The sequence below is a fragment of the Plectropomus leopardus genome, chromosome 2 (genome assembly GCF_026936395.1).
Source record: "Plectropomus leopardus strain MGB_pleo_1.0 chromosome 2, ASM2693639v1, whole genome shotgun sequence".
NCBI classification, from domain to species: domain Eukaryota; kingdom Metazoa; phylum Chordata; class Actinopteri; order Perciformes; family Serranidae; genus Plectropomus; species Plectropomus leopardus.
Window position 1 is genome coordinate 12698597 of NC_142177.1, and position 16052 is coordinate 12714648.

Below are 16052 nucleotides of genomic sequence, written 5' to 3' on the forward strand. Positions count from 1 at the left end.
AGAACCAGTCTAGGGGGTGATGTGAAGCTACTGTGACCAAACTGTTAAGGGCCCTCGCTCTATAGCGGAAGTATTAAATGTTGTGTCCATTGTGTGTATTGACATAGGAGTGCTTAAAGGTGCTGTTCGAAGCAAACATGCTGTAAATAGTACACTTGTGTATTTTAACTCAACATCAACTTCCTGCCTCTCAGCATTCAATCACAGATCCTGACTGTCTGATCTGGTTTATGTTTGTCTTTTTATTCTCCTCCGAAAAAACAACAACAACAACCTGTTAGGCAGAAGTGTACCACAGCTCTGCGCTACTTGGAGGCGTTCTTCTGTTCACTGACATTTGGATATCTTTGGAATACTTTCTTCTTTGTCTTTAGAAGCACTGAGGGGAAAAAAAGAAAACAAAATACATACAATAAAACTGAGAAACTCTTGATGAACTAACCCTGCTTCCTGCTTGTTGCTCTCATTTCTGTTTCCTGTCTCGTCTCTTGTGCATAACATCCTCTCAACATTGAAGCAATTTATTTGAGAAGTTCTACAGCAAATATTTGTTTTAAAAGATCAAATTGTGAAACATTTTCATTTAATGAAATATAGCTGTGTAGAAACATTGTCAGGTGTTGGGAGAATGCTATGTATTTACAATCCGGTTTGTCTTTTGGTCTATAACAAACTTTCGGGTAGCACTTGGCTTATTCAAAGCAATTAAATAGTTTCCTTAATGATAGCAAATGTAAAGGTGTGCCCTTGGACATCTCCAGACTTCAAGGTCAATGCCAACACACTATTTGAAGATCACTTTTGTGTTTAGGGCCCTTTGTGTTTTAAATGATGCCTCAGTTTTCTAGCCTTCAGCAGCAACACTGTGCCTTGAATAATTCAGTGTCTCCAGATTTTAAAACATTGATGTCATCTTACAAGCATTGTTACACCATCAACTGAAAAATGTTCTCACATGCCACAAATGTCTAATTCCTCGCTTTACACTTCAAGACTATGTCCACCTGAGGCAATAAACACTGACTGACATATCATTGCTTCTGTTACCACAGGGGTTGCCACGGGCAGCAGGAGAGTTAAAGCCAAGGATGTTCGGGATAGAGTGAGTGAAGCATCCTGGGGTGTCTTACAAAGGGGCTAGTGTGATACTGTGATTCTCTCTGCTCTGGTGGCTGCGGGTTTCCGTCACACACACTCTCTGGGGAAATATTTGGGGCTATCTTTATCTTTGGGAAATCTTTCTTTGGTCTCCTGGGGAGCAATGAGACATTCTGAAAACTTCTGTGGAGTATTGTGTCTTCAGACCCAGAACCATACATTTGGGAAAATGTAGTTTATAATCCCAAAATGTTCAAACATCCACTTTATAGTGGATCACATAGAATGGATAAGTACAGTACACTTCATAACATAGAATGTCAGAAGTGCGGACTCGAGTCACATGACCTTGGACTCATGTAAGTATTTGAGTATGTAATGACTTTAGACCCAACTTGACAAAATCAAAAAAGACTTGCAACTCGACTTGGACTCATGTTTTAACTTGGACTTGAGCCTTTTTGATATGAAAATACCTGATACATTCCCCCAAGTCCAAATATTAAAAAGTGTGTTATTTAAAGTGTGTCACAAATTAATTCATTTCCTGGATGTATTAAAATGAAGGCCATTAATAACCACCAAGTCGGCACCTAATTCACTTTGGTAGTAACTAAGCAAGAGAGAACCACTAACATTATGTTACTGAGAACCAGTTGGAAAAAAATCACACCAAAGATAATTTCATTAACGTATAAAAACTATAATGTTCGACAAAAAACTAAAGTGTGCAAAACTCACAGGTCAAAAATTACAATTGAAGATGCAAAAGCGTCCAACAAACTTGATTTTTATAAATCTAATTTAAGAAGTATTTATGATTTTTGTGAATTAATTTGTTACTCTGTTGTTTAAATGGCATTGCATTAGGTGAAGAGCGCATTATGACTTATTTAGAACTCAAAACCCAACTGAGGACTTGCCTGTCTTGACTTGGAACTTGAGTGCAAAGGGCTGACTCTCACTCTTTACTTGCAAAACAATGACTTGGTCCCACCTCTGTACGAATTAGCATGTTAAGCACATAAATACAGGTATCACTTGGTCACGGCTTGAGTATGTACATGAGAGAAAAAAATGAACAGGATGCTCACCACTCTTTCCCTGCAAGTTCCTGATTTTTTGTTCTGCAAACTAACCAAGACGCTCATTTAGAAGGGTAATCTTTTTGAAAAAAAAAGTGCAGAAAATACAGTTTAAGCTTCTGTCATCCACAAAGCATTTACTCATATAAACAAAAGATGCTTTATAAAAGAATGAGTTACTTGTAGTGCCAAAAGGAATAAGTGTTTATGTAGCCTATCACCAAGGTAGACTGAGGAACTTCACTCCATGCTTTTGGGGGCTTTCTTCTTTCATGCACAGGTGCATCTGCTCTTTCTTCATGAAACGTAAAAATGTGGGTTTTGGAGTTTGCAGTATCTGCTGGCTTATTGCCTTTATAATGTTGAATTAAAGAGGCTTGGTTTGTCACTGACTTATGTAAAAGGTAAGCAAAAACCAGCAGATTGCTCACTGCACTCCACGGTGCCATGCAGTGGGACAAACCCCCCGCCTTGACTTCATTATCCCCTGTTGCAGGTGACATCTCCTGTGTTGATGTCTTTCGCGAGTTTTCTCTCCTCGCGTCTCTCCAGCCCGAGAAGTTGAGGAGGAGGAGCATACAGTTCAGCCACTGCAGGAAGCCACAGTGACCACTGACCACCACGTCCTCTGACTGCTCATCAGTCTCTTTGGAGTCAGGAGGGGGGCAACCATATGCCATAAAAAAAAAGACATTTTGATGCTGGGGAGTTAGTGTTGCAGGCGTAAGTGAATGGTCAAAACCCTGCAGACACTATCAGTTAAAGCTATTTTTTATAACTGGTTCTCAGTTGTAAATATGTTTAGTCAAAGTCAAGATAATAGACCTTGGCCCTATCAAATTAAGTTCCAACAGTTCTTTGCGCAGGTGCTATTTCAGTTGACTTGACAGCAGTTTGGTGATGACAGTGAATTTATAGCAGAGTTGTTGCAGTATCACAAAAGATCTCCAATCATATTTTGCTTTAAAGGGACACTTTAATAATTTTGTATTGCACTTCCATAAAGTTGGGTACGCAAGAGATATCTCGAGTACGGATCAAGCTCCAAAAACACTGGATCCTACATTCACTATAATGTAAAACTTGCCCTTTTTACAAAGAAAACACACTAAAGGGCCACTACAAACTCCCTTCTTTATGCCGCCTTTGCAATTTTACACAGAACCAAACGACAGCAGTATCATGCTGCTCGAGTGTGTGTGCATGCCAGCATTGCGGAATCAGAAGAGTTATGATGGGTGTCACATGTAGCACAATAAGAAAAACAATAAGATCCAAGACCTCCTCACCCTCCGAGCAGAGGATGTGCTCGGCGCCATTTAACAGAGATTGCAAATGCCATGTTATGCCATAGTTATGGTTCATAAAGCGCTGCCGACGCATATATGTTCAGCTGCTGTTCTTCTTTGATTTAGCTGTTATCTGCAAACAGCTACTCTTTAAATCTCCAGCAGTCGGTCGCACACATAACACATAGTCAAAATGTTCAAACGCTGCCCATCATCCTATCCTGCCAGCTGTCATCATTCGGGCCCTGTTACTACCTCCAATGCTGGCTTAAAGGCAAAACTCTGTCCCCCTATTCCAACCTACCTTTCATATACAATCGGGGAGGTCACATAACAGTGCAATATTCCCACAGGCAGTGTAAAAGATGCTACTGTTAGGTCCTCCCTGTCTTAAATGCCTATGTCTTTCAAACTTTATAATAAAAAATAAAATTATAATATAAAATAGTGAAGTGCCCCTTTAATTTTTTGAATATTTTTAGTTTGTCAACTGCAAATCTGTGATGAAATGTTTTTCAAACTGTTTTTAATTGGTGGTAGAAATGAAATAGATGACCTAAAATAAAAGGAAAATAAAAGGAAATATTCTGTGTGTGTGTGTGTGTGTGTGTGTGCGCGCGCGCGCGCGTGTGTGTGTATTTCAGTTATCTTTTTAAACTTTGTCTATAGCAACAAGAAGCATTAACAACAAAGCGCCAGCGAGAGGACTTCCTAGCTAGTCGTTTAAAAGATACAGAAATGGCCCCCAGAGCAGACACAGACTACTCTGTAATGTGTCTGGCGTGTAAGTATAGTACCCTATTTCTTATTTTAGTTATTGACAAGTTTTTATAAGGCATAATATTCCTGATCATCTGGTAGCAGTAATGCGCTTTCTGTGCCATTTTTCAACCGCTACAACACAAATGAAGAAGGATACCGGAGACGTCATTTCCTCCTGTTGGCGAAAGCTAAAGCTACGTTGGTGTCATCGCCTTATCGGTTTGGGGGTTTGACAACAGAAACAACAGCCTTATTTCGCGTCCAGCCACGAATACCTGTTTTCACTGGAGTGTCTGGAGAGGTATGTCTGTTCGACACGGGCTCTAGTTTTCACATGTGAGAGTTGTGTGGCCTCTGCTCTCGATAGTAACAAAACTATCCGTGCTAGCCGCTGCTAACGCTAGCCAGCTAAACATAGCTGTGGCCTACGTTAGCTAACGTTAGCCGTAGACACAACCAGCTGGAGCTGCTAGCTTTGAGTAGCTGTGTCAAGTTAGACTTCCTGGGCGGACAGTATTGATACACTGTGGTTAATAAATATCGTCAGTAACATATTGTGACATTCTCAAGTTTGAATTTGGTCTGCGCAGTTTGTTGGTAGTGGAGTATTAACAGCGAGATATCGAGCTAATGTATCGATCTGTTCGGTTAGCTAAAGATTTAACAGTAGCCTAGCTTGTCAAGTAGCGGATTAGCCTGAACTAAACCAGATTGCTTCAAAGCCGAGCAGCCTTATATTTAATAGGAAGGGACGCTGACATTATTTCAACACTGGTACAGCTCATGAACAGCTCGTAAGCGTTTGATTGGCAGCTGTTAGCCCCATGCCACTGGGTCAGCAGACAGTGGTGCAGCTGGCTGACAGACAAGTTGTCTTGAGTTTAGTGGTTGAGATTAAAAGACAATTAAAGCTCCATTTATATCAAATTTCTGTAGCCAATACATGTAGCAGCACAGTCTGAAATACAAACACTTTATCAATTTATATTTTAAGCTATAATACGTTGTCATTATTACTGCGTCCAGTATGGCTAAAAATGAAATAATCTATTGGCAGAGGCATGACAAGTTTTCATAACTGCATTAACAACAATGCAATTCAAAGCAGTGTTGAAGATGAAGTATCTGAAAGCCACACTTAAGTAAGAGTTTCTTACTAGAAAATGACTTATAAAATATTACTTGACTAACAGTGTAAAATGTTTACTGTACTCACAATTTTAAATATATGTAAATATTGAAAGTAAAAGTACAAGTGAATGTAAATGAAGAAGCTAGCGGTCAGAATTAGGTGATTATGAAGTTTATTACTTTGTAACAGCTACATACCTTTAAAAGTGGAGCCTACATTACAACTGAACAAAACAGTATTTTTCTTCTTAAGTTAAATGATTTAAAAGGGGAATTTCAGTTTTTCCTTCCCTCGCATGTCTTCATTTATCTGTCCATCTGTGCATCCTTTCCTCTCTCAGTTCTTCCTCCCTTCCTTCTCTATTTTGTAGTATGGAATAAAGATAAAAAGGGAAAATGTTGTGGAGTAAAAGTGTAAGTTTTATTTAGGTAATGTAATGGAATAAAAGTGAACGTTGACAGAATTACATAAACTCAGGTTAAGTACAGATACTCCCTCAAAATACTTAAGTAATGAGACAAAGTATTATTTCTATGTTGCATTACACTATTGGTCCAAAGTTTTTTTTTAATAAAAAAAACAAAGACTCAATATAAAACAAATGCAAGGTAAAATTGAATATAGCAGAGCAAACGTTAAAGTGAAGTTAGAACTCTGTGAGGGGTAAAACCTGATAGTGCTACCTCGGTTTATCACCAACAAATTTCAAGAGACCAAATCAGGGTAAATTTAAGCATCTCCCTTTTGCATGTCCTTTTCACACTTTAGATGAACAACAACGGGAATAAGAGAGCTCCAACCACAGCCACTCAGCGACTTAAGCAGGATTACCTCAGGATAAAGAAAGACCCTGTGCCTTACATCTGTGCAGAACCTCTCCCCTCCAACATCCTAGAATGGTAAGGTCTCCATCCTGGCCAGGCCCTCAGCCAGCAATCATCATCACCAGGGCAATAAGTTACATGTCAGTGCTCTAATTTGGACTTTTTAAAAAATATATTACCAACAGAGATAAAACAGTCACTAGTTCTGACACTTTGACGTTAAGCCACTTGGGTACAACAGAAAATCTGTGAATCATCTGTATAATAAAAATCTGAATATTTATATGGTAATAAACCAATACAAATACAAATGTAAGACAGCAAAGAGTGCAATTCACCAAGAACTGTACTTTAACTATTAGACTTACTTTAACTGTAGAGGAACTACAGTGACCAGCGTCTTAACAGCTTTTGTGTGAGGGAAATAAAGTTTTAGCAGTTGTTTAAATCAGTGGTTTCCACGGGGGTCCCAAGATAATCCTTTGGGGTCACAGGAGAATTTATAGGATAACAAGGAAAAAAAACACATTTGTCCTACCAGAATAATATGATTTTTTTCTGACTTTTATCTAATGTTTGTGTTTTTGTTTAAACACAGGATACTTGACCATTTTAGGCTGTTTTTTCAAACAGTTGATTTACACGAGTTACTGCAGGTTTTTGTTTTTATCTACCCATGTTTCCACATGACTGTCTCTATTGTGACCCGTGCCCCAAACATTTAACAGGTATATACAAAAATCATCTGTCAGTTGTTTGATGTAAACATCCAGAAATTCTGAGTAAATGGGGTGTTGTCTCTGTTGTCATCAGTGTTTAAATGGCTTTTTTTATTAATGGATTTTTTTCATTGCTGTGAGCACTAGAAATTGAATTCCACCCACTTCCATTGTAAGGGGGCTAAGGTACAATTAAAAAAAAAAACAGTCTAAAAAATAAAACAGTGAGCTGAATGAAATAGAAAAAGAGTGGTCAATACACATTTGCTGCAAATAAATTTGCTTGTAATAAAGATAAGCAAGAGTTAAATATTAGCCAGGCAATGAACAGCCATATTTGAAGATTATATTCTTCAGAATAGTTCCCCAGTTTTTATTAAGAATATTACGTAACATCAAGCCATGCATGTTACAAAAGTCGTTATGTGTCTCTACTACCGGTCATCATTTGGCTCTCTTCCTGGTTTCCCTCATTTATGTGTTAGTCCACATGTGAATCATACTTACACAGCTATAACTTGTGATTTAATTGATAATAAATGCAAGTGTCTACTTGAACATACTCTTGAGTGTTCAAGGTATTACAGTACACCAAAGTCATGGCATCGTTTTCATGGCTGAAAATGTGACATAGTATCTTTTATGATATGGGTGTAAACAAACGTCATAGGCATCCTTTTTTGTACCACAATCTGTATTTTACTTCCCTGTTTGTTAAATTGTATTACATAATTTCTCTGGAATGAGTGCTTGTTCATGTTCATGTATTTACTCTCTGTGTGGTGTGAACAGGTGTTTGTTGCTAATGCGCTCTTATCATAGCCTTATCAGATTTCAGGAATAAGGAAGCAAATCAGCCATTGCTAGTGCACACTTTTACAATGTGTTCCATTTGTAGTCACATATATATAGTTTTATTTTGTTATTTATTAAAAGATGAGTCCCTTTGTAAAACAGATCAAACAGACAGCAATACTTTGATGTTTAAAATGAGCAAAGAGCAGCTCAGATTAACAGTTGAATCAATTACAATACAATATATATCTGTCTTGATTTGGCCAGATACATTACATGAATAAAATGGATAACAATAGCTTGTGAAGTGCATAGAAATAAACTTCTGTCTTTTTCTGTTTCATGTTTGTTGCGCAGAAATCTCAGTATTTTTTATCTTTATCCATGCATTACAGATAGACTGTAGAACAGACCTCTTGTGATCTAAAAACACATATCAAGGTCCAAGGGATGTTGCAGCTATATGATATGTATCTAAACCACCAAAATGCTCCTGTTTAAGTTAAAGGGAAAAGTAATAAGAAAGAATTAAGAGGAGACACAAGGAGGGTTTCCATTAACCCTCAAATTCTGCAAATTGAAATTGCGAATATAAAATATACACCTAATGAAAACACGTCAGTTTTGAAAAAACTTCAACGGAAACACTTCTATAAGTCACATGATGAAGGAACTGGCACCCTCAGGTATGATGCAGTAGGCGCTGAAGAGGTATTATTGCATTGCATAAGTCTTCAAAAGTTGAGTGGATCATCCAGAAGTTTTTCATCCACAATTTCCTCAGTGAAATCGTGGACGATCACCTCCCAGAAATCCCTCAGTGTTTTGAACATCCATTGCCATGCTGCAGGGAATGTTAACGCAAGAGGAGAAGTCTTAACATCGCGAGAAAAGTCCCATAACATTACTCAAAGGAAACAGTCATCTCGCAGTTGTGTTTTATCGACAGTTCAAAAATATTACTTAAGTTTTGAGCAAATCTGTAATGAAAACCCACCTACTGAAGTCAACCAGTAGAGTTCAATTCCACGCCATTGCTTGCACATTAATGATGGTCTGAAGGATGGATATTTAACCAAAAGTAATTTTATTTTTGTGAAAAAGTGGAAAATGTAGCAGTCACTAACAGAAATCCTTCCTGTCTTCTTTAGGCACTATGTTGTAAGAGGGCCTGAGAAAACACCATACGAAGGTAAAGGTGACTAGTTGCTTAATGCTGATCTCTGTGGTTTGTCAGTGATGTGTGTTCTGAGTCAGTGAGTCACAATTTGTCTCTGCTTCACATCATGTGTCATGTAATGCCTTTCCTGTTTTTCATAGGGGGGTATTATCACGGAAAACTCATATTTCCCCGGGAATTTCCTTTTAAACCACCAAGTATCTATATGATAACACCAAATGGGAGATTTAAATGTAACACAAGGTATTTATGTTGTTTATTTTTGACTATGTAAATAATAATTCAACAATTAAAGTGTTACGCAATTTTGTTCCATGTTTTAGAACTTGTTTGCCACTCTTCTTTTTAAGTTTTAATTTTGCCTGTTTCCTCCACAGATTATGTTTGTCCATCACAGACTTCCATCCAGACACATGGAACCCTGCATGGTCCGTCTCCACCATCCTCACAGGTCTGCTCAGCTTCATGGTGGAGAAGGGCCCCACTCTCGGCAGCATTGAGACCTCGGACTACACAGTGAGTGCAAACAAATGACCATAAATGCAACACATACGATAAACCACCTGTAATGTCTCAAATATTTTATGTCCTTTTTTATGCCCCTGTGCTGGTTACAGCAGTGGCCAGAGCCATAATGTTTTTGGGTTGTCCACCCAATAAGTCTGTCCCATTCTCGTGAACACAATATCTCAAGAATACTATAAGGGAATGTCTTTAAATTTAGCACAAATGTCCACTTGGACTCGAGGATGAACTGAATAGAATTTGAGTGTTAAAATTCACCGTGACCTTGCGTCCATCTCATTCTTATGAATGCGATATCTCAAGAAGGCCTGGAGGAATTTTACTCAAATTTTGCACAATCAACCTCTTGGATTCAAGAATAAACTGATTCAAATTTGGTTACTGAAGGATAAAGATCAAGCTCACTGTGACCTCAAAAAACATGTTTTTGGCCATAACTTAAGAATTCATATACTACATATAACAAAATTTCATACAACTGTCTAATGTAACTGTCTAATATAATTTAATGATTGAATTGAATTGATGAAACTAATTTTGGGTGTCTATCTTGAAACTGTGCTGATTGTATAGATCTTCTGTGCTGGTGGGTTGACGATGTGTACAAAGCATGTTTTCAGAAACATGGATGTAAACTGTAACTGCAACTTGACTGGCATACAACTGCAAGGTGGTAATTGTAGTTATTTTTATTTTTTTCCAGAAAAGACAGCTGTCGGCTCAAAGCCTGGCCTTCAACCTCAAGGATAAAGTGTTCTGTGAGCTCTTTCCTGATGTAGTCGATGTACGTATGGGGTGAACTTTTTGTCATTTTCTCTTCTCTTCTTTTTGTTGGCCTAATTATCTCCCATTTCTTCCCTTCCCTCCACCAGGAGATGAAACAGAAACAGAAGGCACAAGAGGAATTAAGCGCCCGCACTCAGCCCCTCCCCTTACCTGATGTGGTGCCTGACGGTGACCCTCAGCACGCCCACTACGGCCTCCCCGCCCTCAACGGTGGTCCCGTCCCCCTCGGGGGTGCCAATCCCGCCCCTGGTCTGCAGCAGGCCAATCGCAACCATGGACTTTTAGGTGGTGCTCTTGCTAACCTGTTTGTGATCGTAGGATTTGCGGCGTTCGCCTACACAGTCAAGTACGTGCTGAGGAGCATAGCCCAGGAGTGAGAGGAGCCGGTGTTGTGGGGCAGCGCTCCCCCCTGCAGGTGAGCCAGCTAGTGGACTCCACATTCTACAAACACACTACGTGGGGGAGGGATGTTCAGTCCTGGGTTAAACCCCTCCACGACCACCACAACCACCACCACCACCATGGACTTAGGAAGAAGGAAACTCAAAGCCGACCGACACAGGAAGGATTGAGAGGAGGAGGAGGAGGTGGAGGAGTGGATGGGAGTGGCAGTTGGGCCGGGGGATTGGAGGGGCTTATTAAAACGATTGTGATCCACTCTGTACTTAAGTGGTTTATGTCAGCAGTTAGGAAACAAACTTGGCTCATGGGTTGTGGAAGAGTGCAGAACTGAGGATGTAGTTTGTTGCACTGCCCAGGAGGCAGGTCACAACAACAGAGAGATGCTAAAATGCACCATTGTTGTCCTGCGTCATGAACATTACAGATAAAAGCCCGTTTAAATAATGAAGTGGGTAACTCTCAGAGCGGGCCCCCCCCCCTTCATGCAACTTTGACAAGAATCATTTCCACTGAAGTGTTTCTTGGTTATTTATATTCATACAGCTGATACAGCGCCAAATGTTTCCAACGTCATGAGAAAAGAAGTGCCACAAGTAAAAGTTATGTGGCATTTTCAGTGTAAGTTGCCCATGTTATTATTTGCATTGGTGTTGGCTTTCCGTATCATGCCTTTTTGTAGAATAGCAGCAAGGTATCAGATTTCAGAGTCCTTAAGCTTCAGTTCAAAAAACCGGTTTGTCTACCTGCAGTTCCACTACGTCAGAGCTGTAAATGTTGGTGAAATGGAAATACAAGAGAATTTTTTTATCTGTTAAGGATGCCTCGCTCAACAGATAACAGCACACATAATCTTAAATCATACAGACACAGCTGATGTGCTCTGAATTTTACACACATAACTGAAGTATCACATCCCAATCAGTAACATTATCCTTGTCCTTAACTGCCCCTGTTAGTGACTGACATGCCGATAATCGCTGAGTATGTCTGCATATTTTAAGCACTGATGGAACCTCATAGGAACTGCCTCGTGTTCATGTTGACCAACAGGGAAGGGAAGATTAATGATCTGAGAAAGGTCAGTAATGTTCTTATCAGTCAGTGACACACAGTGTACACTTGTTAAACTACACAAGAATAAAAAGCAAAAAAAAAAAGTCCCAAAAAACTGTACGCAACAATGTGACACATACAAGTAGAACTGCATACACTTGTAAGTACCTCTGTATCTCATCAGTAGGTTGTGTTTTCTGCATCAAAGCTCATATCTGATTACAGATGAAGCAAGTAGTGCAGAAAGTGGTCGTAGTGGTCAACAGTATTGACAAGTCAATTTATATCTGTATTTCTCCTTATATAAAGATAAAAAGCGTAAAACTTGGCGTGTCAGTTGGTGAAAAGAGCTGCTGATCTTTGTTCAGGGTCTGATGTGAGTCCAGACGTTCTTTCCTGTCAACCCATGAGCCAAGCAGTGAACAGTGAACCCAGTGTCTGCACAGAAATAAATAGAGACCAGTACCTTTATCAATTGGCTTAGCTGACCAGTATAGCACCACTCTATATAGGTCCAAGTAAAGAGACACATGAAGAGAACCAACATTTTGTTTCTGTATATTATTTTCTTTTTTATATTTTATTTTTCTTTGTGTTTTTGTTCTCTTTATTTATAGAAATGGCCTCAGCTTGTTTGCCAAGAACGTGTTTAGTGTTTGCAAAGCAGGGCAATGCGAGGCAACACACACAGACAGGCCATGGCCCAGGCTCACATAATTGCTGATAATTTACTGTTGTGCATTGCATTTAGTAAAGATGGTTCTACTGTGTATCTAATGTTTCAACAGCAAAACGATCTGAAAGCAGATTCGCCTTTCTATTGCTCTTTTCTTGGCACCATCTTTAAAAAAAAACAAAAACAAACTGATCATGATGATGATGATGGTGATGATGGGAGTGCGTTTGTGTGATTATACAGTAAATGCCCAAATTTCCATGCTTCAGTTAATCTTGTGTGACATTGTATGTTTTCATAGTAAATGCAAATAAATTACCCTGCTTGGCAGGGCATTTTAGAAAACCTTTCTCTGAACTGCTTTTATGAGACAAGTCACACTGGAGAATGACCATAAACTTTCAGGGAGGTATTGTATAACGAGGTTAAATTTTTAATCTGCTCAAATAAAAATGTCATTTTTATCAAAACAGTATTGCTCATAGAGGCTATGATCCTTTGATAAGATAAGATTGGTTCAGGAGGTTGTGCGCATGTGTGTGAGCAAGTGAATTCCAGGGAAGGCTCTTTTCTTGTAGGCTTTCCATGGAGCACGCACATGACAAGAGCCGTCACGTTCGCAGGGACTTATTTAAGCGCACAGGAGCCGAGCAAAGAATCACAACAAACCTCACTCAGCCCAGCAGACACTTCACCTTCAGTAGTAAAGAAGTCGATCCTACTAATCCTGAAAGTAAGTATTGTTCTCAAACGACTGCTCGATGCTTTTGTGTCGCACTAATCTTTGATAAAGTATTGTCAATTTTCTGATACTGAATATTCGGTATGACATTTTAACTGATTTCTTTTTTAATGTGCTGCAGGTTTTTTGAAGAGATTTCTACACTCCTAGTTTTTGCTCCATCCTCCACCTTCTCACCCAACATGTTCATAAGCGAAGAGCTCGAGTGTGTCGTTTGTTGCTATGAGTTCTCACGCACCAACCGGGTCCCTCGAGTCCTTCACTGCGGCCACACCTTCTGCACCCCCTGCCTGGAGAAAATGTCCAAACGGGAGGGGGTGATCCGCAGCGTCCCCTGCCCTTTATGCCGCTGGATTACTTGCACCCAAGCCAGCCTGGTCCTGCCCGCCGCCCTGTGGGTCAACACGGAAATCTGGGACCAGATCACGCAGCAGCAAAAGGGAAAGAAGCAAGCAGCAGTGGAGGATTTAAACAACACAACGACCAAACTCATCAAGCCAACACTGTAAGTGCATCCTCAATTTTTATTCTAATAGATTCTAGTTTTGCATGAGCAACTTGTGGCTGTAGTGGAATTTAATGCAAGCCTGAAATGTAAACTCTCTGTCTCTCTGCATGCATAGTTCAAGACACCCTGCTTTTATGTCAACACTCCAAAAATGGTTCAGCTGTGTGATGCTGAAAGGACATGAGATGAATGGCTGCTGACAGTTTACCAGCAGAAGAAATGACAGAGGCAACTCCCTTTCTAATCAAGTTTAACTTGACAGACTTGAGAAATGGCAGCTACAGAGCAGGACTCCATGCAGACACAGGATCTCAGGTGGGCCTGCATCTCGCACACTGTTTGTGTCTTGTGAGGAATGCCTTTTTCTTCATATGCTGAGCACAAAAATGGATTTAAAGGGACTGCACTGACTAGGAGTTAACAAGCTGTGAACTGTGAATTTTTTGTAAAATATGTATATATGCTTTTTTTGGGTGAAATCTCATCAGTATTCAGGCAATCTAATTTTAATACCCAGTTTAAGTATGTCATTCTAATTTAAAGCGCACAATGCAGTGGTAACAGAGGATGTTGTTTTGTTGTACTTTATAATGTGTTGTAAATATTCAAATTTTTATAAAAAATATATTTATTTTTTCTCACTTTTTTGTCACTTTCCACACCTGCATTTTGGTTCATCTGTAAGAAAATCAGATTAGATGTTGATCTGTATTTTCTCACGGCAAATATCACTGACATGAATGATTCTTATCCATAAGGTCCCTTTAAATTCTTTGCACAATTTACTCAGATTTATTTGTTTAACATGAATTAATCCATAAGTATTGACTGTTTACACGACTCAGGCATTTGTGCATATTTCCATGTCAAGTCAGTACACAAACATTTTCTGTGAACAAAGTGTTTGGAACATAAAGAATAATGTTTTAGTAACCAAAGAGGGGCAGAGTTTTAATAAAGTTGTTCAAACGTATTTCCGTTACGTATTTCCGTAACGTAATTCCTGTCAAGTGTTTATTTCACTTGGCTGAAGTAGTTTTTTCTCCTTCTGCAGCTGTGCAAAAAGGTTTTCGTTCTCAGTCTTTACTAATGTCGATGAGTGCATACTGTTCAGTGTGACTGGCATCACTTTGTTTTGAGACTCTGGATTCGGTTAAAAGGTGATTAAGCTTTTATTACTTCAAAGAACTATGACCCATAATAAAAATGTTCCCTCATAAGCTATTCTCTGGAAAGATGTAAAAAGTCCTGACTAAGCTGATATCTAACTTTGTCTGTGCTCATGCCAGCCACCATACAAACAGCAGAGGTCAGGTAGAGTGACATGATTCAAAGATCATACAGCACAAACATGCTCCTTTTCTCTGCAGTATCTATCTATAAAAGCAAATATTCTGTGCGTAAATGTGACTTTATTCATCATTAAATTAAATCTGAAAGCTCCACCTTAAACAGATGTTAAGTAGGCCAATTGTAAGTATACTGTATTTTGTTGATAATCCCTGTTTTTCACTCTGTTTCATATTTGCATGCAGGACTTCTAGTGTGTCGTATGAAGAGTTTTACCATTAATAGTTTAAAGTTTGACTTCAAATAAAAAGTTTTTAGTTGGCCTATTTCCTTCACCATTGCTAACATCAACATTCACAGTTAGAAAAAGGGTGTAAGCTAAAGCAATAAAGCGTTTGAGCGGGGTTGCCATATCATAAAGTGTGCACTTGTTACAGACTTGTTTACCAAAGATTATGTACCATATTCTAAATGGTTATAATTTTTTGAGTAAATCTGAGAATGCAGCCTAGTAAGTAACCTAACACGTTGCTGTCAGGTAAATGTAAAAATAGACCAACGTTTTTCCTCTGAAGTAGAAGTACAACAGTAAGTCGTATACCACTGAGTTGCATTTTCTTTCCAGCTACATTATTTGGGGGCACAACGAGTAAGTGCAGCACCCTAATTTAACATTTATCATATCTAAACATCATACTAAAGGTATAGCTGCTTGGTGCCTCGGTGTATTGCTAAGGACCCAAAGAAGTGCATTGTGGACTGGAAAGTTGTTTGTAGAGACATTTCTCAAGAAAGTAGCAGAAATAACATAGACCAAGCAATTCGCAGGGAGTAATGCACTAGAGCCTTTGCTGCATGTCTTCCCCTCTCTTGCCCCCTTTCACTGTTACAATCTCCTGTCCTATCTAATAAAGGCAAAAATACCAAAAAATAATCAGAATAAAACAAACTCATGATGTAGCATCTCATGATATTGCAAAAAGAACCCTCATTAAGTAGTATGCTATGAAAATCAGGAAAGAAGTCATACTATAGCAAATCAAGATTTTTTTTGCGGTTTTACATATTATACAACATACAACATACAGTATATACATATACATACATATACAACATATTATACTATAACATACACATACTCCATTATGACGTTTTAATGCCATTTTGGACGACATACTATACGATA

General features: G+C 38.9%; 3 protein-coding genes across 4 annotated transcripts in view; all 3 read left to right on the forward strand.

Moving 5' to 3' along the window:
• LOC121953896 (arf-GAP with coiled-coil, ANK repeat and PH domain-containing protein 3) overlaps nucleotides 1–4049 on the forward strand; it is a 76438-nt gene extending 72389 nt beyond the window's left edge. For both annotated transcript variants that reach the window (XM_042501170.2, XM_042501178.2), the window contains exons 25-26: nucleotides 1053–1102; nucleotides 2680–4049. In XM_042501170.2, coding sequence (XP_042357104.1) covers nucleotides 1053–1102; nucleotides 2680–2748 — 119 coding nt within the window. In that variant the 3' untranslated portion in view covers nucleotides 2749–4049. The remainder of the gene's footprint in view (nucleotides 1–1052; nucleotides 1103–2679) is intronic.
• Nucleotides 4050–4376: 327 nt separating this feature from the next.
• On the forward strand, nucleotides 4377–12671 carry ube2j2 (ubiquitin-conjugating enzyme E2, J2 (UBC6 homolog, yeast)). The gene is made up of 7 exons (XM_042501205.2): nucleotides 4377–4535; nucleotides 6135–6265; nucleotides 8856–8896; nucleotides 9025–9127; nucleotides 9262–9400; nucleotides 10113–10193; nucleotides 10282–12671. The coding sequence occupies exons 2-7, from the start codon at nucleotides 6135–6137 to the stop codon at nucleotides 10570–10572; spliced, it is 786 nt and encodes a 261-aa protein (XP_042357139.1). The 5' UTR covers nucleotides 4377–4535; the 3' UTR covers nucleotides 10573–12671.
• Nucleotides 12672–12808: 137 nt separating this feature from the next.
• On the forward strand, nucleotides 12809–15192 carry LOC148190159 (E3 ubiquitin-protein ligase RNF182-like). The gene is made up of 3 exons (XM_088085435.1): nucleotides 12809–13059; nucleotides 13190–13573; nucleotides 13692–15192. Exons 2-3 carry the CDS (start codon nucleotides 13251–13253, stop codon nucleotides 13774–13776), a joined length of 408 nt encoding a protein of 135 aa, XP_087941561.1. The 5' UTR covers nucleotides 12809–13059; nucleotides 13190–13250; the 3' UTR covers nucleotides 13777–15192.
• The last annotated feature ends 860 nt before the right edge of the window (nucleotides 15193–16052 follow it).